At 42.4% G+C, this 27,523-nt stretch overlaps 1 protein-coding gene across 21 annotated transcripts in view; it reads left to right on the top strand.

The window, feature by feature from the left end:
• The window catches only part of Cdk12 (cyclin dependent kinase 12), a 103,676-nt gene that overhangs the window by 59,065 nt on the left and 17,088 nt on the right, over positions 1-27,523 (top strand). For 3 of the 21 annotated variants that reach the window (XM_078042075.1, XM_078042074.1, XM_078042072.1), the window contains exons 14-17: positions 1,122-1,539; positions 14,292-14,394; positions 14,843-14,983; positions 19,061-19,164. In XM_078042075.1, coding sequence (XP_077898201.1) covers positions 1,122-1,539; positions 14,292-14,295 — 422 coding nt within the window. In that variant the 3' untranslated portion in view covers positions 14,296-14,394; positions 14,843-14,983; positions 19,061-19,164. Of the gene's footprint in view, positions 1-1,121; positions 5,044-14,291; positions 14,395-14,842; positions 14,988-19,060; positions 27,480-27,523 lie in introns of those variants that run through there. The other 18 variants (XM_005321775.5, XM_005321774.5, XM_078042071.1 and 15 more) reach the window with 17 other exon arrangements.

The following is a 27,523-nucleotide window of genomic DNA, read 5'->3' as shown; positions in this document are numbered from 1 at the left end:
TCCAAAGCATTAAACCTTTTCTTCAGCAGAGTGACTTCCAATTTTCCAAAGGCACTGTTCTGACTATACTTCTTAATAGGGTTTTGTATGTCCTCAAACTCACATGATTTTACCAGTCTCCTCTCCTGCCTTGGCAGGAGTTCATTATCAGACAAGTGATTGCCATACTTAGGCAAATTTAAACAGCAGTAGAAAAAATAAATTCTGGGGAAATGATTTAGGAAATACAAAGACCTTTCTAAAGATGGAGTGTAGTATCAATTCAATACATTTCTGAATACTAAGTTCTTGACTGTCTCCGGGATAAACAGGTGTTTATTAGCAACCCATTCTGCATGACACCTCTGTAGTGATTTTTTTCATAGCATGGAAAATATCTTGAAGGTAGGAAAACAAAATAGAAAATTATGATATAAGTAGTTTAGTCTTCATAATAACTGTAACATAGTAAACTGAATGGCAGTGTGGTGATTAATATCCTTTTCTTGAGTATATGAGTTTGAGGAGAGGTAACTGAAGTTTGGAGAAGCAAGTGTATTTTTATACATGATGGTAATGAGAAGTTTCACTTTATTTCTTTTCTCCTGTATATTTTTTAAGTTCTATTTCAGGTTAACCTTATATCATCAAATGTTTTATAAATGTATTAGCCAAATCCATGCAAGGTCTCTGTTGTACAACAAGATTTTGTCCTAGAAATGTGACCACAGCATGTATATTGTTCCCTCTAATCTTTCTTACTGGTTTATTTTCAATAATGTTTTGCTCTAACAACAACAAAAAGGGATGGGGAGGCTGCCAAAAGTCTACATATTAGAACAGTTCTTTAAGGAAGGAAATGGAGGAAATCTCAGACAAAAATCAGGACAATCGTTCGAACCATGATCTTTTTATACCAACTGTTTAGGCCAAAATGCATCTATTTTACTTTTAATCACTTGATTTTATTTATAAATTGCAATTCCCTGATCCCAAAATTTTATTCTTTATATATCTGGTTAATTGTATTGATATTTGTTTATGTTGGGCAGTGTGTGTCAGTGTGTGCTTGAGTGTGTGTTTGTGTTTATAATCACATGTGATTTTTAAGATGGTGTTTAAAAGAAGTAACCCTTCCACAGCATGTCCTCCTCACATTCTTCCACCAGAGAAGAGGCCCCCTGAACCCCCTGGACCTCCACCGCCGCCACCTCCACCCCCTCTGGTTGAAGGCGATCTTTCCAGCGCCCCCCAGGAGTTGAACCCCGCCGTGACAGCCGCCTTGCTGCAACTTTTATCCCAGCCTGAAGCAGAGCCTCCTGGCCACCTGCCACATGAGCACCAGGCCTTGAGACCAATGGAGTACTCCACCCGACCCCATCCAAACAGGACTTACGGAAACACTGATGGGCCTGAAACAGGTTTCAGTGCCACTGACACTGATGAACGCAACTCTGGTCCAGCCTTGACAGAATCCTTGGTCCAGACCCTGGTGAAGAACAGGACCTTCTCAGGCTCTGTGAGCCACCTTGGGGAGTCCAGCAGTTACCAGGGCACAGGGTCAGTGCAGTTCCCAGGGGACCAGGACCTCCGTTTTGCCAGGGTTCCCATAGCATTACACTCGGTGGTCGGGCAACCATTCCTGAAGGCTGAGGGAAGCAGCAACTCTGTGGTACATGCAGAGACCAAATTACAAAACTATGGGGAGCTGGGGCCAGGAACCACTGGGGCCAGCAGCTCAGGAGCAAACCTTCACTGGGGGGCCCCAACTCAGTCTTCTACTTATGGAAAACTCTATCGGGGACCTACAAGAGTCCCACCAAGAGGGGGAAGAGGGAGAGGAGTTCCTTACTAACCCAGAAACTTCGGTGTTCTGAAAGATTCCTTCCCTATCCATCTTTTCATCCAGTCCTCTGAACCTTTAATGAAATCACTTGCCAGAGTGAGGTAATCATCTGCATTTGGCTACTGCAAAGCTGTCCGTTGTATTCCTTGCTCACTTGCTATCAGCAGGCGACTTACAAAATAATGATGTGGGCATCAGTTCCCCCTGGATGGGTTATAGCCAGAACATGTACTTCAACTCTGCCTAGGAGATACAGTAGAGAATATGGAGAGGGTCATTAAATTGAAAAGTCAAGGTTATATTAGTTTATTGCCTGCATTTCTTGAGCAGAAGAGAGAACAGTTTGTTTTGAGATGGCTCAGGAGAGGCTCTCTTTGGCTTTTAAAGTTTTGGGATTTTTGGTTGGTTGGATTTTTTTTTTTTTAATGGTTTCTTTTGAATTTTAATTTAGATTTTTTCCCCTTTAAAGAGAATAGTGTTCACAAAATTTGAACTGTTCTTAGGCTTTTGCTAGAAGGAAAACAGTGGTCTGGCTGATTTAAATAAATGTTTCCTTCCTCTCCACATCTCACTATTTTTGCTTTTAAGTGAACACCCCTCTCCCCCACAATTGAGCATCTTGACCGTATCTTTTTTCCAAGTAAATTACTCATCCTTAAAGTTTACTACACTTTGACAAAGGATATGCCCCTTTCCCTGCACATAAAGCAGGTTGTAGAAAGTGGCATTTAGGGGCAAGTAGGTAAACTTGCCCAATTTCTTTCCTTTTGCCCAGTTTTTTTCCCTCCATCTCTTGTCTCTACCTCTCCCTCTCTGGCCCCTCCTTCTCTACCTTCTCCATCCTCCTTTGTTTTTGAGGCATTTGTTTGGAAAAAACATCGTTGAGATGCCCAAGAACCTGGAACTTTTTTTTTTTAATAAAGGAAAGGAAATTCAAACTCCTACATTGTTCTCTGTAACTCTTCAATTCCAAAATGTTTTTTTTTTTTTAAAAAACATGTTCTGATGGGGAAATTGATTTGTAAATGTGGATAGCCTAGGACATTGCTCTGAGCTGTGGTTATAAAGATGATGCCTCCATATACCTAGAGGGCTAATGAGAGCAGTTAGTTGATTGTTTACACATATATTTTTTATGTCAAAAAAAGAAAAAAAAAACGTTTCAAACAGAGCATTGTGATATTGTCAAAGAGGGAAAAAGCCCTGAAAATACATGGAAATGTAACCTAGTTTAGGGTGGTATTTTTTTGAAGATACATCAACACCTGATACCTTTTTTAAAAAATAATTTAAAAACAACATATCGTGGAAAAAAAAAAAAGAAAAAAACAGTATTGACATGTATACATCCCAGCATGTATATCCTTCCAATTATTTAGGGATTTTCCTCCAGAGAGATTTGATTTTGGTTTTGGTTTTGGTAAAAAGGTTAAAATGTAACTTCCTGGCAATAATTTTGCCTTATCATATAAAAAGGAAATAGAAGAAAAAAACTCTCAGGGTTGGATAACTTGGGAGGCATCTCATTCTGACTTCCATTTCTAAAAGTACCAGCATATGGAGTGTTTTAAAAACATACATGTCATATAATTTATCTGCACAGACTTAGACCTTCGTGAAATATAGGTTAGTCCCTTTTTACAAAGAAAAGGCAAACATTCTTTCAAATCTTGGAGAATAGTTTAAAGCTCAAGTGAAGTTTCATGTTTCAATGCCAAGTTCTTATATTAAAAAATAAAATCTACTTATGACAGAAAGGTGCATTAATTTAAAAAACTTTAAAGAACCCTCTTCAGATACTTACATGAAGATTATTTCCCCTGTTACTGAAAAGATAGATGTTGGTGTGTGTATTTGTTTATTATTCTCTGGTTTTTGGTCTGGCCTTGCCCTCAGGGCCAAACATTGATTAATAAGAGAACCTTCTAGCCTTTTTGGTTTAATGGCGTTTTATACCAGTGTGTCAAATTAGATTTTCTAGGCACACTGATATACTATCAGTAAATTGCATTAAAAATTCATCTAAACCTTCTGTCTGTTGACTTCTTAGTCCTCAGACAGGGGCTTTTGTATTTTAGAATATTTGAATTTGAGGTATTGGTCATCCCTCCCTTGTTTTTGATTAAAGAAGCTGAGCCTGGGATACTTTTTAAAGTATCTGTTCAGTGAAAACAGAATTGTTTTCCCATTGAATATGAATAAAAGTATCTATATTTTTCATTGTATTTTGGTTATCAGCAGTCACCAATAATGTTTTTCCCTCCCCTCTCCCACTCCTTATTTTTAATTATGCCAAATATTCTGAATAATATACTTAAGCTTCCATTCCCCCAACCCTACTAGGGAAGGGGGTGGGTGTATGTGTGTGAATGTATGTGTATGTATGGTCCCATCTCACCCCCACCCCCATTTTGGGAGCATGACCTTTAAAATGGGGGGGAAAAAGTTTGGGAAGTTTTGACTATTTCTGAAAGCAGAGGGGGAAAAGATCTCAAATATCCTGGAAATCTGTGTGAAGGAAGAAAAGGTATTACATAATTTTTCAGCTTATGTTATCTATAAACATGATGGAAGTAAAAGTTTGGCTGAATTTCAACTTGACTATTGGAAAGTTACAAATCCGATTAATTCCATTCAAAAGTGGTTTTGGTTTTGTCTTAACTATTGTACCGTGGAAGATATTAAGTCTATTAAATACATTATTTTGAACAGATGAGAAATCTGATTCTGTTCCTGAATGAGAGGCAAAACTGGTTTGACCATGATTTTGAAAACAAATTTGCTTGACCCAGTTTCTTTAGTTGTTTTCTTCAACTGTCCATAGGAAACATAAGGATTTGAAAACATCATCAGATCTAAATGTTTAAAGCCAGGGCAGTTAGCACAAATTTGTAAGTAGGACTTCTGTTAGCTTATGCCATAGACATCACCCAACCACTTGTATGTGTGTGTGTATATATAATATGCATATATAGTTACAGTGCTAAATGGTTACCAGCAGGTTTTGAGAGAGAATGCTGCATCAGTAAAGTGTCAGTTGCCACCTCATTCTCCCTGATTTATAGGTTCCTGACACTGTATTCCTCTCTCTTGTTTTTGCCCCCCATCGGGTGTACCTTGTCTATGTACAGATATTTTGTAATATATTAAATTTTTTTCTTTCAGTTTATAAAAATGGAAAGTGGAGATTGGAAAATTAAATATTTCCTGTTACTATACCACTTTTGCTCCATTGCATTTACTTCTAATTTCTGTACCTTCTGAGCATATCTAATTGTGTATAACAGACATTTTACCTCCACTTTATCTTAGAGGTTCTCTGTCTCAAAATCACTATTGATTTCATAAGCTACCAAAAAACTTTCTCAGAGTTTTTGAAGAGATGCTTGAAAACACTAGACTAGAAACTAGAGAATAAAAAAAATAAATAGGGAAATCCATAAGGCCTGATTTAAAAAAAAAAATAGAACTAAACAGTTACACAAATATTGGTGGCACCCAGCCATCAAAAGAGTTGAGCTTCATGTACCCTGACTCCTCCTGACAGGAGAGGTAAGTGGGTTTGAGCTCAATAGTCATCGAGGGAAGTTGGTAAGAAGCTGTTTAGATCCAAAGAATAATCTCTTAAACCAGGCTCCCCACCATCCCACCCCAACCCAGTTCCCACAATGTTATAGAGCAGGGTCAGCATGGGCATTAGTGTACCCAGAGATTTCCCAATGCCTGCCAATCCAGAAAGTGAATCAATATTGTTTAAAGGTTAAAGTCCCTATTATTTCTAAAACCAAGTGGCTCATGCCTGTAATCCCAGCAACTCGGGAGCCTGAGGCAGGAGGATCTCAAGTGAGGCCATCCTGAGCAACTTAGACCCTAAGCAACTTAGCAAGACCCTATCTCAAAAGAAGAGCTGGGATGTGGCTCAGTGGTTAAGTGTCCCTGGGTTCAATCCCCAATACCAAAAGGCAATTCTATTTGTAAAATTTTTCCTATCTCCACCTGAAGAGAGAATTATTTTCCTTTCCCTTTAATGGTTTAGAAGACTGAGGATAAATTTTCTCCTGTGCTACAATCCTGCTAGTTATGACAAGTAGGTAGCTGGCAGATAGAATTCATCAAGAGAAAGGATTAGGGAGGATGAGCATCTGGAAGTTGTAAGTGGGGTGAACAAGTTGTACAAGGTCAAGGAACACTTTAGAACAAGGGGAGTTAGGAGGAAGTTGAAATTAAAAATAGCTGATGATATGGGTCGCTAGCCAGTTTTTGAATCTTCAGTTTTTGGTGTTGCCTTGCCTTTGGACTAAGTCATGTCCTCTTTACCCAGGAGAATGGAGAGCTCAGATTGTTCCTGTTTCTGGAATTAGGTGTTCTGTTTAGTTTCCAGAGAAAAAGAATTAGTTTTACATCTTTTTTTTTCTTTGTAGTTGTAGATGGACAGAATGTCTTTATTTTATTTGTTTATGTGGTGTTAAGGATTAACCCTCACACATGTTAGGCAAGCGCTCTGCCACTGAGCTACAGCCCTAGTCCAGTTTTATGTCATATATATATAAGTTACAAGTTCGTGACTAAGGATGTGAACTGGTATTGTTACCACTTTATAGCAGTGGATCTCTTTTCAAATCTGTGCCTAAAAATTGAACCTAACTATCCTGGACATTTTCTTTATCATACTCAAAGTCATTTCTGATTAGGAAACATGCTTTTCAGTATCTCAGTTTCTTAGGCACTATTCTCCCAGACAAGCATCCTTAGTATGATAAGGCCAGTGCCTCAAAGACGTCAACAGTGATGCTAAACTGGAATTTTTGTTTTTATTATTAAAGATTACTCTATAACTTGGCTCTTTTTTAGTTTTTAAGTGACTTCACAGCATAATCATTTTCAAGGGCTGAGTGGAATGGAATGGGGAATTCCTCAATGAGGAAATACTCTACCATTCCAAGGGAGAGGGACTGCCAAGTGTTCTGTGGTTCTGAGAGGCAAGGTGAGCATTCCTGGACACTTTGGAAGATTTCATTATCCTGTGTATGGTATTTCTCATCTGTAGGAATCCCTCTAGAGTTTCAATTGCCTTGTGAACGCTCTTAAATCGGAGATTACTTCAGCCAGGGTTGGAAGACTGCGGGAGTATGACACCTGAAGGAGTCATTGGGGTACTCTACCACTTCTCACTGGCTATTTCTCACCTATTCACCCACTTCTTTTTTTTTCTTCTTGTTTTCTTTCTACTCACCATCCAACTAGAGTGATGAACAGCTACCATAGGTTTTGATTACTTAACCCAGCTGGGTATTTAATTATAGTTGTCTCAGTTTTGGTTTTGGCTTTTTGGTGATATTGGGGATTGAACTCAGGTGCTCTACCACTGAGCTACATGCTCAGCTCTCCTTTTTTCTTTTTCTTTTCTTTTGAGACAAGTTCTTGCTAAGTTGTCCCGGCTGGCCTCAAACATGCTATCTTCCTACCTCAGCCTCCTGAGTACCCAGGATTATAGGAGTTTGCGGCTGTGCCTGTTTCATCATTTTGAAATGCCTTTAGAGGTGATTCAGAAGACAAACGTCTATTCAGATCCTCAACTTATGGGGTAGGAGGTACAAGAGCAAAATAACCATATGTTCTTATTGCCAAGAGCTATGAAAGGAACTTTTTAATTCATGTTATGTGGGGCACAGGAGATTGTTTTTCTGGTAATGGAAGCCAGAGAGTCCTTTCAGTTTTCCTGCTTCCCCTCTTTGAACCTTCACTTCTTCATCCTCTTCTCCCTTATCCTGAAATTGTTGCTTCTGCTTGTTACATTTCTATGTTCAGTTGCAGATGGTGTCTGTGGGAAGTAAAGCTTGGTCAAAAAAGAGTTCTGGTATCCAAGAGAACGTAGATAAGGCTTGCAGGGTTGTGTCCCCCCCCCCCCCCGCTCCCGTGATTAATCATTGGATGCCAAAATGCTTTGACCACTGGATGGCTCTCATATCGCTTATTTCAAAAATTAGTGGTCCAAGTTTGCAATAAAGAGGCTAATGTGATGTTAGTCCTTAATACCCTCTAGAAGGGTAATTATTGGTGAAGGCATCTCATCATACAGTCCTTAGCTTTACAGCATGCTTCTCTAGAGAAGCATGAGAAGACATAGCCATAAAATAAGTTCATTTAGATATAGGTTCCCTAGGATCTAGAAGTAGATTTTTGATGTCTTGCTCTGGCATAGTTGTAAACTAAAGAGAGTGTTGATAGTTCCAAAGGAATAAGGGCTATTTTATGCCTCCTTGAGGGAGGGCAGCATGAAGAAGCCTTTAAAAAGTGATGCAAGCTAAGTGAAGAACAAAGCCTGGATCTTGGAGGGTGTCTTTTCTCTACCTGAGGGGGCTATCTGATGGGGTTGTCTCTCCCTCCTATGTCTTAGAATTTCAACTATACTTGATGAGCAACACCCTTGGTGTAAGGATCACCTTGCGGACAAAAAAACTAACTGTACCATGCTAATGCAATTTTAAATGCTTTCCTGCCTGGAGAAAAACAGGATAAGTTTTAAAGCTTTCAGAAAGTTTAGGAGCCTGGTCTCTGATTAATTCAGGAACTTCTGAGATTGACTTTGCACCAATATTCTTTAAGAGGATCAAGGACACATAAAATAAAGCCATATAAGGAGGTACAAATAAGGGTAAAAAGGGAGAACTAGAGCAATTTGGTAGCCAGGTTGCAGAAAGAGAGGAATATGGGATGGAAAGAAAAATTATGGTTGGGCTAGTGAAATTTAGGGGATGATTGCTCTAGAGGTTCACAGTTTACTCCAGTGAGGTTCCATTAAGGCATCTCTGTGAGTAAAGAGTTTCCCTTGATTCACAGGAGTATTACCTTTAGGGTTAGAGGATGGGCCTAGAACCCTTAAGCTGGGCCATAATTTGAAGACATTTTTTCTACAGAGGCTAGAGAATGTAAACAATATTAAGCAAATAACTTATGATACATTTGCTTAGCACTGTTAGCTACATAGTTGAAGAGGATAAGGAGTAAGAAGGAAAGAACATGATAAAATTGTGTTTTTCAAGTTTTAAAACTCTCCAAGTAGATTTATGTATTTTATGTCAACCTAGAAACTAATATTATTCTTCATCCCCTTATTTTAGATGAATGAGGGCAGTGCATAGAAGAGCAGACAAACCAGAATTTGTGAATTTGAGTTCCAGAATGTTTGCGCTACAAAAGGACATTAGTTTGTTTAGTTCAATGCCATCTTTGGCCAGTAAAAAAATTTTAGAAAGGTGGAGAAACTGGTGTTTGGAGAAAGAAGGAAGAAAAGGGGAACTAACCTTAAGTATTACCATGTGTCAAGCTCCTGTCTCACTGTCTCTTCTTTTTGGCTTTGGGGAGGAGGAAGACAGGAATGGTGTGTCTCTTGCCACCATGGGTTCTTACAGGTATCTATAGGCTTAAAATAGGAGAAAACAGTAGTGAGTGTGTGGGCATTGATTGGATATTTGAAGGGCTTTACTTTTACTGTCTTGATTCTTAGGCACCTTGAAATCAAGGGCTGGAAAGAAAAGACATCCCTCTTATTGTCCTGAGCAATATGTAGGAGATAAAAGGAAGTGGTAGACCACTTTTTCCTTTCTAACCACACAGAACTAACCTAGAGGAAATGAAGAATCAGCATTTGAGATTGAGGTTAATCGAAGGAACCAGACAATTGAAAGGTAAATAACTTCTCCATTCCTAGAGACTATACAATGAATCAGAGGCAGGTATGATAGGGAGCGAGATTACTTTTGGCACTGAGATTTATTTTCATTCTAGAAAGTCAAGTTATGACCCAAGAATATAGGATTTAATCTTAGAGAACAAATAAGGCTTCTAATCCTAAGGCGTCCTCAGAGAAAATAGTGGAAAATAGTGTTTATACACTATGAATCAAGGAGATAAATTCATTTGGTGACTGTGCTTCCCCCCCCCCCCAATTTTTGTTTGTAACATTTTGAAGTCCTGAAATTGAATTTGTGATTTTGAAAAGTGTTAAGTTTGGGGCAGGTGGGAGTCTGAAAACACACAGATTTAGATTGTATTCCTCTTGGTTGTTTGGTATAATATCCCAAGAGTTATACCATGGAGACTGCTTCAGTGGGGAGGGGTAATATCATTAGCAGAGTTATGTCTTGAGTAATTATATCTAGGGGTGGGAGGAGGTTGAAGGGGGGTCCCACTTTTAGGGAGCTTCTGAGCCTAGTGTGAGAGATGAGTCTTATGCCCGGGTCGGGAGTGGGGAATCTATATTTTTAAGTTAGCATATTAAGTCAAGTTATAAAGTAAGAGTGTACTAACAAGAGGAAGCCAAATCAAATAATTAGAAAAAGTGGAGTTAATAAGAAAAAATTCTTTGAAAGTGAGAGAAAGGTGACCAGAGGGAGGAGACTTATGGAAATATATTTTGGGGAGAGGGACATGAGTTGACCTAGGATGGTACAGGAAAGGGTGTTAGGAAATGAAGTTGGAGGTGTGATCTTCTTGGCCTGAATTGAGGAATTGGAGCTGTGTGGGTTTTTTGTTGTTTGTTTGTTTGTTTTGTGCAGGGGATCCAGGGCCTGATATATGCTAGGCAAATGTCCCAGTCCCTCTGAATGAGGAGTTGAAATTTGGTTTGGTAAGCAGTAACAGAGAAGTAAACATGATGAGATGAAAATTATTCCAAGGACTTTGCAACTGCAGAGTTCTGTAGAATATTGTTGTTATTGCCCATACCTGAGGCAGTAAAGCCTACAGTAGACTAGGAAAGGAGGAATCAGAAGAAATGGAAGGGGGTGGTCCATAGGAATTAGGCTTGCTCAAAGTTTAGATGTGAGGGGAGAGACAAAGATGGCCTCCAGATGATCCCAGGACACATTTGTGCTGCTGATAATGATGGAAGCTTTGGTAAGAGACAGCTTTGTTTTTAAGGAATAAGTGTTTATTAGCCAACTGATGTGGTGTGCCTGTCTTCAGTGTTGCAGAGTCTAGAAGGGGCCCTGTCCCTGGAGAACCGTGGAGCATGTACTGTGTCCAGATGGTAACCTGCACCCCACCCATTTCAGAGTGGAGAACCAGACAAGAGAGTCCCATTGCTGGGGTGTGCCCACAAACTTCTAAGGATGCTAGTCAACTTTGGATCTGGGAAAGAAAATTCAGTTTTTTGGTTTTGTTTGTCAGTTTCTTCCCCTTTAATGCCTTGAAAATGGGATATGACTAGCCTGTGGCAGCATGTGCCTGTGGATGCACAATTCTCTGGCTTGATTCTTGGAAGGCCTTTTCCTGTCCCTCCCTGGGGGTCATTTGCATCTCTGGTTCCTGCTCCTAGAGCCATAAAGTGGGAGCCCCCATTTATTAATTGGGTTGGGACTAGGGAGGGGGTCGGCAGGGGACTCTTTAGTACGGCAGGCGGGGGTCTTCCCGAATGAGCCCATTAGCCAGCCCCAGCGGCAGCTGAAACGGGGCTGCAGCCAAGTCCTCTCTGTTTCAAAAACCCTCCATCGCCTGCAGCAGATCAGAACAAGGCCTGCGGGAGCCCTTAGCTTCTGATTGCAGCTGTGAGGAAGGACAAAACAATTTATAGGAAGCCAAGTAGCTCCTGTCTCACTGTCTCTTCTTTTCGACTTTGGGGAGGAGGAAGACAGAAATGGTTTGTGCCTTGCCATTATGGCTTCTTATTTATACCTATAGGCCTAAAGTAGGAGAAAATAGTGAGTGTGTGGGTATTGATTGGATATTGAAGTCAATGCTGTGGATTATTTACATGTCCTTTGCTCTATTCATTTCATCTACACAGTTATGTTAGATTAGCAGCTACTGCTTACATGGGGCTCCCTAGGGCAAAGTTGAGGGGGTGCCCAATCTGAGATGGGGGCATGCTTATCAAACTCCATCCTGCCCCATACCTGCCTTTTGTTTTATCAAGATTCGGGGTCAGAGTATAGATTCTCTCCTTACTTAATTTCCTCTTTATTTATTTATTTATTTTAGTTTTTGATGGATCTTTATTTTATTTATTTATTTATATGAGCTGCTGAAAATTGAAGCCAGTACCTCACACATGCTAGCCAAGTGCTTTACCACTGAGCCACAACCTCAACCCACTTAATTTCCTCTTACTAGAAAGGGTTTGGCACTTAAAGGAAGGCCTCCTACTGGGTCTCACCTGTCCCTTCAATTAAACCTGCAGGAGGAAGGCAGGCATCTCCAGGGGACCTTCTCTAAAGTGGTGCAGAGAGGTGTAAAGGGCAGGAATATTTCACTTCCTAATGCATGGATACTTGACGTGACTTCTCTGTTAGAGAATCATACATTGCCAGAGCTAGAGAAGAGGTCAGGTAATCCAGGCTCTCAGTTTACAGAACAGGAAACAGATTTAAGGATGGCACAGTACCTCACCCACAATCTTTTTTTTTTTTTTTTTAAATACTACACCTCAAGTTTGCCTCTCTTTTTTTTAAGAGAGAGAGAGAGAGAGAGAGAAAATTTTTTAAATATTTATTTTTTAGTTTTCGGCGGGCACAACATCTTTGTTTGTATGTAGTGCTGAGGATCGAACCTGGGCCGCACGCATGCCAGGTGAGCATGCTACCGCTTGAGCCACATCCCCAGCCCTCACCCACAATCTCACAGTTGGTTTAACCATACTAGGACTAGATCCAAGAGGCCAGAATCTTAACCTATGTGAATATAGAGCCTCCAACTTTAAAATCACCTATTCCTGAAAACCCTCAGCTTCCTCAGGAAAGGAAAGAAAGGCTGTGAGATTTTGAAGGGGGAAGGACAGAGATTGGAAGGTAAAGGTAGGTTTAAAAGTCATTAATAGAAAACATTTTTATATTTTTACCTTAAAGGATAACATCTAATGACATGCAAATTAAGCACTTTTTATTAGAGCTCTTTTTCATTAGGAAGCAAATGGCAGCCACAGCCAAAGACCCTGATGCTCTCAGAGTTACTCCAAATTTCAGAACACTTAGCCACTATCTCTGTAGGTTGGAGGAAAAGAACCTCAAAGGCAACATGAGGAATTAATCCTAAATCTCAACTCAGACCCCTTTGTATATTGAAAAGAATCATCCTTCTGACCTTTTAGGTTTTAAGCAAGCGGTATCAGAACTAAGTTACCACAGGGAACGGGTTTGTGGCATTTATTTTATTTTCCAAAAATAAGGGGCTAAATGAATCAAAATGAAGGTAGAAAGAAAACATATTTCATCTGCTAGAAAATTAAGGTAGAAGGGGGGTCTCTGAATGACACTAGATTAGAGAACTCAAAATAAGATACTCTCTGAGATTACAGGAAAGTTGTGGGGGTAAAGGGAGCATTACCTCTCTCCTTATTTTATTTTTTTAGTGTTGACTTGTTTGGAAAGTGGTGCCTCATGGTGGCCTAAACCCAACATGGTGTGCTTAGTTGTCTAATCTGCAGGGCAGGTTCTGTAATTCATCTCACTCTGGGCTAACTAAGTCTCAGTTCCCCTCCTGGAACCCTCCTGGATACATCCACAGACCCATGCTTTCTCTGAGCATATGAAATCAGGAGCCACTGATGAGCAGAGAGGACAATGCTGAAGGGAGAAAGGCACAACTGGACAGCTTGGAGATAAAGAGTTATGGATATAGCTGGCAGGGGGTGCAGGGGATCTGCAAAATGAACATTGCGGATGACAGACAGATCCCAGTACATATTCTTTACATTTTGTCCATCATGCCCTAATTGATAGCATAGGGGAAATGTGGTATTGCTTCCCATGCAAATTTGTATCTGCCCCAGGAATATATGATAGACCTACTTGCCCAAATTGCATCAAGTCTGTTGTCTTACAAGTCTTTCTGGGTTTTTTTAATTTTTATTTTTTTATAGTTGTAGATGGACACAATGTCTCTATTTGTTTATTTTTATGTTGTGCTGAGGATCGAACCCAGTGCCTCATGCATGCTAGGCAAGCACTCTGCCACTGAGCTACAGCCCTAGCTCAAGTCCTTCTGTTTTATAGTCAAGATCCTTTTGTATCTCAGAGCCCTTCTCAGAGAAGCTGTGATGGACAAGAGAGTCTCAAATCTAAGCTGGTGATCTGATCAAAAATTGAGTGATCTCCAAATTATCTTCTTGCCTAAAATTTATATTAAATTTTAACCATTAACCTTTGTTGCCTTTTATAATTCTGGGTTCATAGCTTCTATTTTTGTTGAATTCTCTATCTATGAATACAGGGACAATGGTTTTGTCTTTATCAACCTGGGAGACAGTTCCTGGGAGACAGAAATCTGGAAACGTAACTCTCTGGGAACATGCTTAAAATTTATCTAAAACCTTGTGGGGAATTCAGGTTTCAAGAAATTGGAGAAATGGCAGCCACCACTCTCACTGTTATCTGCCAACCTCATGCTTCCTGTGCTAAAGATGAAAGACCCTCTTTGCTGTCTAGTCCCTTGTCTCATGCCTAATGTAGCCTGTCATATTCCTTTACAGGTGACAGTAGTAGGGGTAGCCCCTGAGGAATTCGGTGACATCCATCAGACACCTTGCATTCAGAACCTGGCAAATTCAGTCTCTTCCAAGAACTTAATGCCAGGTAGGGACTTAAGGCCAATCAGAGGTTACTATCTTCTTTTAAATGGAATACCCCCAGCCTCACTGTACCCTGATCTCAGGGAAGTTTCTTACCCTCAGAGATCTCCAGAGGAGTTTCCTTAGCTTTTTAATTTGATGGCTTTCTGGTATCCTATCTTCGGGTTAACAAGTTCTTCCAGCTAGAGTAAGTGACTCCCTTTCTTGGCATCAGCAGTCATTTCATTCCTGTTGTTTCCTCTTGGCCAGCTGTGTTAATAGAGATTCCTCCATGCTGATGTGGTTGCTCACTTTCAGCCCTCTCCTTAGGATGGCTGCCCCACTCACCCACTACCCCCATCATACACAAAATACTTCTTTTCCAAAAAGCTATTTTTCTATTCCTTCAAATCAAGATAAAATAGTGATGTCCCTCTCCCTTCCTCTAACCAGCTTCTTCACCTCCTTTCTAGGTTCAATGGGAGACTGCACCTGTCCGAACACTGTGTGAAATACCAGAAGTAGATGCCTGCAGCCTGCTTCCTCCATTCCCAGTGCCCAAAGCAGGTGGGACACCTGGCTCCAGTGCCCACCCTTGTCCTCTTTGCCTGGTGGTAGGTATGCTCTCCCTTCTCCTAATCCCAAATAGGGCCATATTTCTTTCTGGGAGTAACTTTTTTTTGTCTTCTTCTTCTTCTTTTTTTTTTTTTTTTTTTTTGAGACTAGGTCTCACTATGTTACCCAAGTAGCCTGCCAAGTAGCTGGGACTACAGATATGTGGCAGTGTGTCCAGCTTTTCTGATGGTATTTCTGTTGTTTATTATCTCCAGCAAGAAGACTCAACTCCTTGGCTTTCTAACTTTCAAACCCTTCTCTTCAGAGAGTCCCTCCAGTTATCAAATGTCCATTCCTTTTTCTGTAGTTCAAAACCTTTCCCCCCATTTAGTGGGTATAGAAAAGTAATGGGGCTGGGGCTGGGGCTCAACAGTAGCATACTAGCCTGGCATATGTGAGGCACTGGGTTCGATTCTCAGCACTGCATATAAATAAATAAAATAAAGGTCTATCAACAACTAAAATAATTAAATAAATAAAAATTTAAAAAGGGAAAGGACCAGTAAGTAGATGGTCTTTGAGACTAGAGGGGAAGGGAGAGGCAGTCCTTTTCTTGGGAGCTGGATGTCTGAATCCCTAGATGTGCATCCTAATAGAGTACCAGGATCTTTTCAAGAAAAGGTGTTTTATCTGGTGACTGTTTCCCAGGATTCGGATCTTAGCTCCCAAAATCTTTCTGTCTCTACTTATTCCCAGACTTCCCTGGGAAATGGAAAATGGATGATTGAAGGGAAGAATCAGCTGCTGGATATTGCTCTTTGGAATTCAGGTGTCAGCTCTCCTCTGGGGCCTTTAGAGAATGTCAGGGGGGTCAGAGCATCTTCCTGCCTATCAGGCCTTAGAGTGACATCATCTTTTCCTCTTGACCCTTGGCTTCCTCTCTCAGCAGCATCCCTCTTACTCCTGCAATTCAGTTAGCTCAAGCAGCACTCCCAAACAAGTACCTTCACTGAGCAAGGTGCTGCTTTCCTTGAGGCAGATGCTTTTGAGTTAGAAGTGGAGCAAGTGAAACAGGATAGATAAGAAGGCTGAAGCAGATGTTAGAAAGCAGGAAATTTCCCTGGAAATAGTCACCTAGTAGGTATGTATGGGCTACCTTGATGGTACAGAGAATACCAACATTTATAACTTGTACCCGCAAAGCAGGATGTCTGATTCCTCAAAGCAACCATACCAGTTAGGCAGCTGCAGTCTTGGTTTCTGCCACACGAGGGCACTGCTGACCAATTAAAACTCACACCTTAGCAGACTGGGTACCCTTTCTCCTTGACCTCTCAGACACCCCCAGAGAGTCTGAGAGCTGAGGGCCAAGGAGTCAAAAGAATAACTGGAACCACTTGTTCTTTCTTTATTTTTCTTTTAAGAGAGAGAGAGAATTTTTAATATTCATTTTTCAGTTCTCGGCAGACATAACATTTTTGTTTGTATGTGGTGCTGAGGTTCGAACCCCGGCAGCACGCACACCAGGCGAGCGCGCTACCCCTTGAGCCACATCCCCAGCCCTTGTTCTTTCTTTAAAATGACTTAAGACCCTAAACACTGCCCTAGTGGCCTATAGCTCAGTGCACTTCCAGTTGTGCTTGGAAAGCCCCTAGTTCCAGGTACTAAGCAGTTCACACAGGTGCTCTCTCCTTCAGGGTATAACAGGTTCTAGCTGTCTACCCCATTGTCCCCTTACCTCCTGACAATTGCTTTCTGGCCCAGAGGGTGGGGGTGTCTATGGTTTTTAGGGGGGGAAATATTTTACAAGTATTCCAAGTGTCTTTGTTAGTGAGAAAGTATTGGGGGGCTGGAGACTGAAAAAGTGTGTCACCCCATCATCTCTTCCAGCACAGACCTGAAGAACTCATGACAGTCTAATAGATGTGTTTAGACTGAGTGGCTGGAGTATATGCAGGATACCTCTAGGCTCTGAGCCAGAAAAGGTGTCAGAAAACAGTATGGGAAAGGGGGCTGCTTTGGTCCTTGTGCCTCATACCCACCCTATGCAATGTCATGGCTCTGTTAGTGATGCCAAATGGCCAATAGGCTTCTACAGGAATGAGGACTCCACAATTGACCCTCAGTCTCCATGAAGCTCTTCTAGTCTGAATAGGCTCAGGGAGATGACAGAGGTCCTCTTCTTCCTCCTCCCCCCATGCCTGAGGGCCCCTCCCCAGGAGGACAGCTTGATTAAACAGTCGGTGCTACTGGAATTACTGCACAGCTGGCGCTCCCCCCAGCACCCTGAGCAGAGCAGCAGCGCAGATTAAAATCTCCAATTAGCGTTAAAGTGAAGTGAGGAGGTGCTAAGGCTGCCAAGGAGGCCAGGCAGGGGCCCTGGGTCAGCACCCCCACTCCTGCCTGGATTCTGAGTGCCACTCTTCATCATCCTTTCTTCTCTAACTCCTCTTCAATGTGCTAAGAGCCTATTAGCCTTGTATCACTTGGGGCTGGAGGGCTTGGGATGGGGCGGGGCAGGTGTAGAACCTGGAAAAATCTGGGGACCCTTTAAGTATGGAGGAGCATGAGAATGGTCAGAGCTTGTCCTAATCACAGCCCGCCAGCAGCCAGGCCAAGGTGACTTCCCTCTACTGCTACTGCTTTTTGTCTGAAGAAAGAGCAAACAGAACAGGTCCCTCTAAGTCCTCTTTCCCATTAAGTACTTAGGGACATGGTACCCACATGAACATCCATCTTTGTATATTTGATCCTATCTGATCCATCTGCTCCCACCCAAATTATGGCTCCTTCCTCTCTCCCTCTCTCCCTCCCTCTCCCTCTGTCTTTCTCTCAGCTTTTCTGCAGGAAAGGCACAGCCAGACTCAGGAGCATCACCCTGCCCTGCCACCTGGGTCCCATCCGGCTCCTCACTCCTTGTTATATCTTCTTCCTAGTTTGGGGATGAGCCGAGATATGCCAAGAATGGAAGTCTCAGATCCTCCCAACCCCTAAATATTACCATTCTAAGATCCTTCTTTCATTTATACTCTGTCCTTCACGTATCAAGCCCAGAAGCATGGCAGCAGAGCTAACCATACCCTCTGATTGCCCTCTGCCCCTTTAAGGGAAATGGAGGTGGGTACCCAGCTGACTGAACCTACTCACACCTTCCAGAAATTAGACACCAGGGCACGGTGCCACCCTCCCAGGCTGGCACATGCTACCCTGGCAGAGGTTCAAGTAGCCCCCCCATCATACTCCCACCCCTATGTCTTCCTCTACTCTCTCCCTCTTTCTCCCCCCCCCCCTTTCTCAGCTCAAAGCACAGCTGAGCCTTAGAAGGGGGGCTGGGGGTGGAGAGACCAAGCTGGGGCAAGGGGGTGTAGAGCTCCAATAGCACGTTTTCACCTGCCATTTAATTGGATGTATTTTTAATTAATGGGACCTCAGGGACCAACATGAGACAATCTGATCTCTGAATAGGGACAGGGGAGGGATTGGGTAAGGGAGGAGGATTGGGCCACTGGGTGCGGTTACCGGGAACTCGGGCCCATCAATCACTGGCCACTTTGCGTTCTGGCATGGAGAATTGCAAGGTAGAGGAGGAGGGGAGGCGCTGGGGAGAGGTGCCAGGATTCCCCCCCCTGCCAGGACCTCCAAAAGGGATGGAACTGTACTGGTTGACTCAAATCTTAGAGCCCAAAATTGCAATCAGAATAATAGGTAAGGCTGTTTTCTTGCCCCTGGGGTTTTGTCTAGTTGGGTTTTTATCCCAAGGAGTGCTGTAAAATTGTGAAAGGAATGTGGGGACAGAGGTTTGAGATCCCTGAAGGAAAGTACAAGAGCTAAGGACCATGGAACTAGAGACTGTGATGAGAGGGAAGAGAAAGGCAGATTTCAGAGATATTTCTGTATGTGTCCCCCCACCTCCATATTTGGGGTTGAACTCAGGACCTCACACATGCTAGGCAAGCTCTACCACTGAGCTATATCCCCAGCCTTTCTACATTTTGACTTGAAACAGTGCCATCAAAGTTACATGCAAAATGGCATGCAAACTAAGACTGGTGCCTTTTAGGGTCTGAATCAGAGAACCTTTCTGTTCCAGGGAAGGGAACTTGGAGCTCATCTTGCCTGACCCCATTATTTTACAGATATGGAAACCAAGACCCAGAGAGGGGAATTCATTTGAATCCTGTCTTGGAGCTGCTTTTGTTCCTGGGTTTAGAAAGTTCCTGGGAACACAGGGAAAGGAAAGGTAGGTATGGAGGGAGGAAAGTCAAATGAAGAGTCAGCAGGACACTATATTCCATTGCCTGAAGCCTCATGTTTTTGTCCCCTGAGTCTGGGAAGCAACTGAGGGAGTCAAGCAAGTGCATCTTCTATGGAGCATTACTGGGAAACATTTTCTTTTTTTCTTCTTTTTTAAAAAAATATTTTTTAGGGGCTGGGGATGTGGCTCAAGCGATAGCGCACTTGCCTGGCATGCGTGCGGCCCGGGTTCGATCCTCAGCACCACATACCAACAAAGATGTTGTGTCCGCCGAGAACTAAAAAAAAATAAATATTAAAAATTCTCTCTCTCTCTCTCTCCTCTCTCACTCTCTCTTTAAAAAAATATATATATTTTTAAATTTATGTGTATGTGGTGCTGAGAATCAAACCCAGTGCCTCACGCATGCTAGGCAAGAGCACTACCACTGAGTCACAACCCCCACCCATGGGGGACATTTTCTTTATATAGCCTGTTTCATAGTTCATCTCATCCATTCCCTTGATTCCAAGCAGTCAGATTTCCTTTAGTCCCCATTCCAGAATTTTACCTTAACTTCTAAGGGAAGGAAATGAACCAATTACTCCAACTTTTAACCTAGAAATAAATCTTCCAGTCAACATTAAATATGAAACTTTGTTAGAAATCTTCTCACAAGTTTCCCTACTATAATATAAACCACTGGAGAAAGTTATGCCAAAAAGTATAATAAGGGGTGGTCTTATACCTCTTGTCCAATGTCTAAGCCTAGAACAGAGACAGAATTCAAATTCAAGGCCCTAAAGGCTGAATTAGAAAAGCCCCTAAATTCATGTAGTACCCTGCCCTAGGGCTCTTGGTTAGGTCCCATTTGGTTCACATAGTGTTCATGTACCCTGGAAGAGAAAAGCAAGTTTCTAACCTCCTCCATTCCTACTAGCTTTCTTTTGTCACTGTTTGTGAGCTAGGGTTAAAGAGGGAAGGATGAAGGCAAATGGGGCCTTTACCACCAGGTTGCCAAAGCTGAATTTCTTGGCATCCTCCCCTTTCCTGAAAATATTCAACATTCTTTGTTCTGTGCTTCATGAGGCTTACTTGGGGTAAGGGCAAGATTAGGCACAAAGTTTGGAAGGCAGTGCCAGGGAAAATTTTGTCATATTCTTCATGCCCCCACATCTTTTTTCCCACCCCCAGAATTTTCTCCTCTAGGGGGAAGAGCAGGCCCTGGGGGAAGAGCAGGATCTGCCTCTGTAAGTGCCCCCAGCCTCATCCTGCCCTGCCTTTAGACTCTCAGAATCTGCCCCTGGTCTGTCTGATCCTTTGCCTTCTCCACTGCAGCCAAGATAAGAAGGTCCTCAGGTCCCCCAAGGACAGACTAGGAAGAATTCTTCTAGGACCCCTGCCGGCTTCCAAGGGTATCAAGGCTGTTGGTAGGGGGAGAACTGTGGCAGGGACTGCAAAGAAGGTTCTTCTGTTGGGTGAGATGAGGTAGAAGGTTGCAAAGAGACAAGATGGAGAGGTGACATTTGGAAACTGAGTTCTATAGTCCCACTTGTGGAGTTGACTGCTGAATGTAAGGCAGTACAGTTATAGGAAGTATTATTTGGAGGATATTTTAGGTGGGTGATGTTTCTACTCTGGAATGCAGAGCAATGGAAAAGAGCATGTAGTAAGGGAGGAGAGAGGATGGCAGGCTTTCTCTAAAAAAAAGCTAGCCACCCTTTCTCTTGCTGATGGTTGTCCTTTGTTCATCCCTACTTCAACATACTAGGGGCATATGGAAGGGGCAGAAAGGCCCTTAAAGTACTCACTCCAGATTCTGGGTGTTTTTCAAAGAAATAGAGCTTCCAGGCTGGGGTTATGGCTCAGCAGTAGAGTGCTCACCTTGCACGTACAAGGTCCTGGGTTCGATCCTCAGCACCATATATAAATAAATAAAATAAAGTTTAAAAAAAAAAAAGCCCCTCTCTTAAAAAAGAAAGAAAGAAAGAAAGAAAGAAAGAAATAGAGCTTCCTTTCTTCAACCCTATCAGGTCTACCTCATATTCCCAAGGTCTAGCCAAGGGTTCCAGATCCACAGCCTGGAGTCCAGAAGAAGTTCAGAGACTTTTGTGGAAAAGAAGGGTAGATGTGAAGTGTTTGGAAGGTAGAGAAAACAATACCCAGAATTCTCTGCCTTCTGGACAAAAAGAACTAGCCACAATGCTCAGCAATGGCCTAGGGTTTAACTTTTTACTCTAAGGGGACCCCTTTCCTCCTCCCTATTTTCCCACCGTATGGGGTTGGGGGAGACCTGGAAATCTGAACCTCTTACCTTGACACCTGGAAGGCTGTTATGCAGATCCCCTCTCTATAATTCCCAAAGCTATGGAGAAGGGGAAAGGAAGAGAAAGGGGTAGACCGAGGTGGCTGTACCATGGTGTTCATTAGCACTCAAGGAGAGAGGCCAAGGAGAGAAACTGGCCAGAGAGAAAGCTAAAAGGAGATACTTGCTCCCTGCTCCTGAAACAGCATCTTTACCCCATCCTCTCTTGCTTCCCCTCACATGCCTATAGGGCTATATGCCTGAGTGTGCCAGCTCTCCTGGCTGGTTATCCTGCTCCATGGAGCCGGCAGCCAGCACTCTACCCCTGCATAGAGCACATGCTGTAGTCTTTCACACTCCTGTGCTCAGTCATCTCAATGTGCCTGTGTTACAGGTTACTATTATTAGGGATGAAAGAGGCTATGGCCCTATGGTTAAGAAGATGGTGGGCTCTGGGGCCTTTTGGGTGCATTTTGCTTGGCTGGAGGAGGGGGTAGGGAGAAGGCTGCTGGCAGCTCAGCAGAGTCTGAGGTTCTAGTGACTCACAGCAGTGGGAGTGGCTCATAAAAACAACAGAGGGGAAGGGGGCCCAGGCCTGTTAGAATTCTCTTTGCTCCTTCTCCCCACTCTGAACTCTGTGGATGAAAATCTCATCTAGATGAGAAGAGACCCTAGCTATGAAAAAAGAAGGAAGTGGGAGAAGACAAGAGAGCAGGAGAAGCTGAACATTCTTAGAGGAGCAGCTTCCCATAAGGAGAGGCCAGTTATTCTTGCCTTACTGTATCTATGGATTGCACAGGGAGTACTGGGCATTCACATGTGCAAGGGCCTCCTAGTATCTCTGGACTTTTTCCAGAAGAAAGCTTTCCAAGTACACCCAACTATTTCTCCCTGCCTCATTTGCCTGCCTCACCAGTGAATTGTGTACCCAGTTGACTCTACATTTTCAGAAATTAAAAACCAAACCAAAATGGGACTGGGGATGTGGCTCAAGCGATAACACACTCACCTGGCATGCACGCGGCGCTGGGTTCGATCCTCAGTACCACATAAAAATAAAATAAAGATGTGTGTCCACCAAAAACTAAAAAATAAATATTAAAAAAAAAAAAAACAGAGCTGGGGATGTGGCTCAAGCGGTAGCGTGCTCGCCTGGCATGCGTGTGGCCTAGGTTCGATCCTCAGCACCACATAAAAAACAAAGATGTTGTGTCTGCCGAAAACTAAAAAATAAATATTAAAAAATTCTCTCTCTCTCTTTAAAAAAAAAAAGAAAAGAAAACCACTACAACAAGATCAGAACCTAAAAGAATTATCACCTTTTCTCAGTAGTTTCTTCCTTAGAAAGAGACACCTAGGACCAGAGAGGATCAGCTAGGGGTATTTAGATTGGCAGAACAGGCTTTTGGTTCGGAATGAGCAGTAGGTGCAGAAACACAGCTCTTTAAAAGTGCTGATGCCTTACCCTCTCACAGGCCAGTGGGCAATATTCATTTCTATCCTTTTTGAATCAGGGAATGATAGAGTACTGTGCTGAATATCATAATAGAAAGAGATCAGAAGGTAGACTAAGACAACTGTCCATGCCTGTGATCCTAGTCCTGGGGCCTGTGACCGAGCCTGAATTTTCACTTGCCTATTTTATTCTGTTGCTGTTTCATTGCAGGTGGCTCTACTTTTCAGCCAGGGTAAAAGCCTTCTGCCCAACTGTTCCTGGTGATCCAGAGATGGCTTTTTTTGGTGAAAGAGACAGACCAATCACTCTTTGTGCAGGGAGATGGAATCAGCTATATCATTCCTCTCTTTGGCAGCACAAGTTGAGAGACTCCATTATAAAGTTTAGTCCTGAGCTAAGCTAACCCATCACCTGCCCTGGGTATAAAATTGGTACTGTGAGGGGGAGCCTGGGTATATTAGTTAGGGTATAGATAGGTGAGGGGCTTAATCCCCAGAAGAGATAAGAATAACTCTTCTATACCACTTGCTGCTTATCCCTCCTCTTTTTTGATTGATTGATTGGTGCCAGGGATTGAACCCAAGAGCACTTAACCACTAAGCCACATCCCCAGCCCTTTTTATTTTTTATTTTGAGACAGGTTCTCGCTAAGTTGCTTAGGACCTCACTAAGTTGCTAAGGCTAGTCTTGAACTTGTGATCCTCTTGCTTCAGAATCCCGAGTCACTGGGATTACAGATGTGCACCATTGCATCCAGCAATCCACCTGTTTCTTAAAACTCCTTTCTCTGCTCCCTTTTCTTTGACCTCCCATTAGCTACGCCCATTTCTGGCCACCACATCTTCTCCAGTCTGAAAGGACATGGTAAATACTTTTGTGTTCCCTGTACTTTTATCTCTCTCACTCTCTTCCTCTCTTCCCAGCTCCCAACTGAGAACTACCAACATTTGAATTCTTTCCACCAGTGAACGCCTCCAGGATCTGAACCCAGGATCTTTAGCCTCTGCTATCCTACCCTGATCCTGAAATACCATTCAGGTGGGAAGGACCCATCAGTCCTCATCCTTCCACAAGTATACCCAGGCCAGGACTGATATGTCCACTGGTATTAAGGGCCCTACCCTGGAACAGAGGGCAGCCCTAGGTGAACACTGGGGCCCCGGCCCTGAATGCATGTCTGCCTGTGCATTGGGCACACTGGTTTATTAGTGTTATTTCAGCATTGTGATGCAGAGAGAGTAAGTGTAACAGCTGCTCCTTGCTTGCAGTGTTTATTGTTACCTAGAGACAACCTCCTGGCTTTTTCCCAGCTCCCCCTCCCCCCCAACCCTGCCCCCCTCCCTGCCAACAATCCTGCTCTCCCTACACTGATGGGAAATTTATAGCTTGCCCATACCATGCCTTTAACCCTCTCCTGTCCATAAGATAGATGGACCAAGGGGAGCCAAAGTGAGCTGTGAGCATGCTTGGGCCCCAGCAAGGTAGAATAACAATCTACCTTGTTAGAGGGAGGGAGGAATGACACATATCCCTCCATTCTGTGTGTCCAGTCTAAGGCCCCAGTTGCCCTCCTATCTCTCATGTGGAGAAAAAAGAAGAAAGAACTTCAATCCTGGCTTTGACATCCTAGAAGAGCTCCTTTGGACCTAGCATTGGGATCTCAGCATCCTCCTAACAAAATTATTCCTTTCCATGAGCATCTCTAAGCACCCAGTTTGGTTGCCTGGACCTGCACCATATACAGTGAGCTGATATTGAAAAGGAAGGGAAATATATAGTGGCAGAATCCCCAGTCCCCTCCTTTCTGAGAGAAAGGTAACTATAGAGATGTCATATTGAGATAAGAGCCTCTGGGGAGTGAGATGCCAGCCAGACCTCTAGAGCTGGGTAGATGTCAAACATGAAGCCCACTGCTGAGCCTGATGGGAAAAACTGCCCACCTTAACTTCACTCTGGGCCCAGCACTAAGGTCCCAAAGACTCCAGGGCCATTCTCCAAGCTGGCCTTGGTCTGACTGGGCTACTCCTTTTTTGTGTATCCTTCCTGCTTGTCTTTTAGCTTGATACCTTGGGACAGATCCAAAAGACCCAGGAGACTGAAGCATCCTAGGCATGGCCTCAACAAAGCTAGGGAGAGAGAAGCCCTCTCTATTCCCTAGAACCTTTCATGGAGGAGTACTGTGTCATCTCTTCACCATCCTCACTGGAAACAGAAGAGAGGAAAAGGGGTTGAATTCTAACAGAAAGCATACAGGTTAAACAGAAAAACATTAATGGGATGAAAGACTTTAGAATAGGCCTGCTTCTCTCTCCAGAGATTTTTTATTTTGCCTGCAATGAGTTAAGTTGGAAGAACAAGGATACTTTTCCAGGCCTCCTCCAGACAGTCTCAGCACGCTTTCCACACAGTGCCACTTCATCAGTCCTTCAAATGTAGTAAGTGGAGTTAGATCACAAATTTTTGGAGGCAAACAGCCCTAGGTTCCAGTGCCAGCTCTGCCACTTACCAGCTACCTTGATAAGTCACCTCTTTGAACCCAAATTTCCTTTTCTGTGATATGCAGATGAACATCTACCACTAAGGTTGCTGTGAAAATTTTGTAAATAATGTTATAAAGAGCCTAGGATGGGCTGGGGATGTGGCTCAAGCGGTAGCGCGCTCGCCTGGCATGCGTGCAGCCTGGGTTCGATCCTCAGCACCACATACAAACAAAGATGTTGTGTCCACCGAAAACTAAAAAAAAAAAAAAATATTAAAATTCTAAAAAAAAAAAAAAAAAACCTAGGATAAGGGGCTGGGGCTGCGGCTGGTAGAGTGCTCGCCTAGCATGTGTGAGGCACTGGGTTCAATCCCTGGCACCACATAGAAATAAACAAAATAAAAAGTATTGTGTCTATCTGCAACTGAAAAAAGAAGAAGAACCACCAAGGATAGTACCAGATACTCAGTAAGATACTCAGTACGTGCCCAATCAACAGTGCTTGATGTAGTAGAACACTGTTATTTTTATGTCCGCAGGGATGACATTGCTTCAAAGACTCCATGATTCCCTGGAAATTATCGCCATATGTGTGTGTGTGCGCGCGCGCGTGTGTGTGTGTGCGCGCGCGCGTGTGTGTGTGTGTGCGCGCGTGCACATGCATGTGCACATGCACATATGCACATGCATGTACTAGGGAGAATGTTCCCAATTTTCTTCATTATGTGAGTAGGAATATAAGTCCTCTGGAAAGGAAGTAGCCCCAATCTCTTGACTCAGACTCCCTAAGAAATCATTTTGATGCCTTGCTAGCCAGAAGAGGGGCCATTCTTATATGCCACTTAGCCATTGTTCTGCCTGAAAGTATAGCTTTATTCAGGATGGAACTGGGAGAAATAACCATTAGAAGAATAGCAACAACTTGCATTTTCCAGGCAAAAGTTTGTCAAGTTTATCTACATTAGCTCCTTAAATACCAAAAAAAGGAAAGCAAATTCCATTTATTGAGTGCCTGCTATACATTTTATTGAGTATATCTTTAAAATATATTTGAAATTTATAGAGTATTTTATCACCTAGTACACCATAATTTATAAGACTTATCCCCCGTTTTTAATCACTTAGATATTTTTACTGTTATAAATAATACCACAATGAATATCTGAACACATAAAACAATGTATTTTTTTAAGATAGAGTGAGAGAGGAGAGAGAGAGAGAATTTTTTAATATTTATTTTTTAGTTCTCGGCGGACACAACATCTTTATTTGTATGTGGTGCTGAGGATCGAACCCGGGCTGCACACATACCAGGCGAGCGCGCTACCGCTTGAGCCACATCCCCAGCCCAAAACAATATATTTTTATTGATAAATTCCAAGAAGTAGAATTACTGGGTCAATAGATACAAATATCCCCCCTCCATGGTTATGATCATTTTATTGATTACCCTAATGAGAATAACATTTATTAATCTTCCTCTTTGGAATTTCACAAAGGAAACACAAGGGCTGCCCCTTCTGCCTCTTATTTCTAGTAGAAACATTAACGATTTATCATGGCTTTTTTAAAAAACTGAGATAATTGTAGATTCACATGTAGTTGTAAGAAATAATAGAGAGCCCTTGTTCATTTTTCCCACTTTCCTCTGAATGGTAACATTTTGTAAAACTATAGTATAATATCACAATCAGAACATTGACCTTGATGCAATCACCAATCTTGTAGATTTCTCTGGTTTTACTCGTGTGTGAGTGTGTGTATATGTGTGTGTGTGCATATTAAGTGCTATATAATTTTATTACCTGTGTAAGTTCATATATCTATCACTACAGTCACAAGAATTCCTCATGTTCTTTTTTTTTTTAATTACACCTATTTCTCTACTCCATCCCCTTCTTAACCCTTGCACCACTGATATGTTCTCTTCTAAAATTTTGTCATTTCAAAAATGGAATCATCTGAGCTGGGATTGTGTCTCAGTGATAGTGAACACTTGCCTTGCACATGTGAGGCACTGGGTTCAATCCCCAGCACCACACAAAAAATAAATGAATAAAATAAAGTTATAAAAAATGGAATTATCCAATATGCAATTTTTTAATTGACTCTTTTCATGTACCTT

The sequence above is a fragment of the Ictidomys tridecemlineatus genome, chromosome 3, assembly GCF_052094955.1.
Source record: "Ictidomys tridecemlineatus isolate mIctTri1 chromosome 3, mIctTri1.hap1, whole genome shotgun sequence".
Classification (NCBI taxonomy): domain Eukaryota; kingdom Metazoa; phylum Chordata; class Mammalia; order Rodentia; family Sciuridae; genus Ictidomys; species Ictidomys tridecemlineatus.
This window is presented reverse-complemented; position numbering and strand designations above follow the sequence as displayed.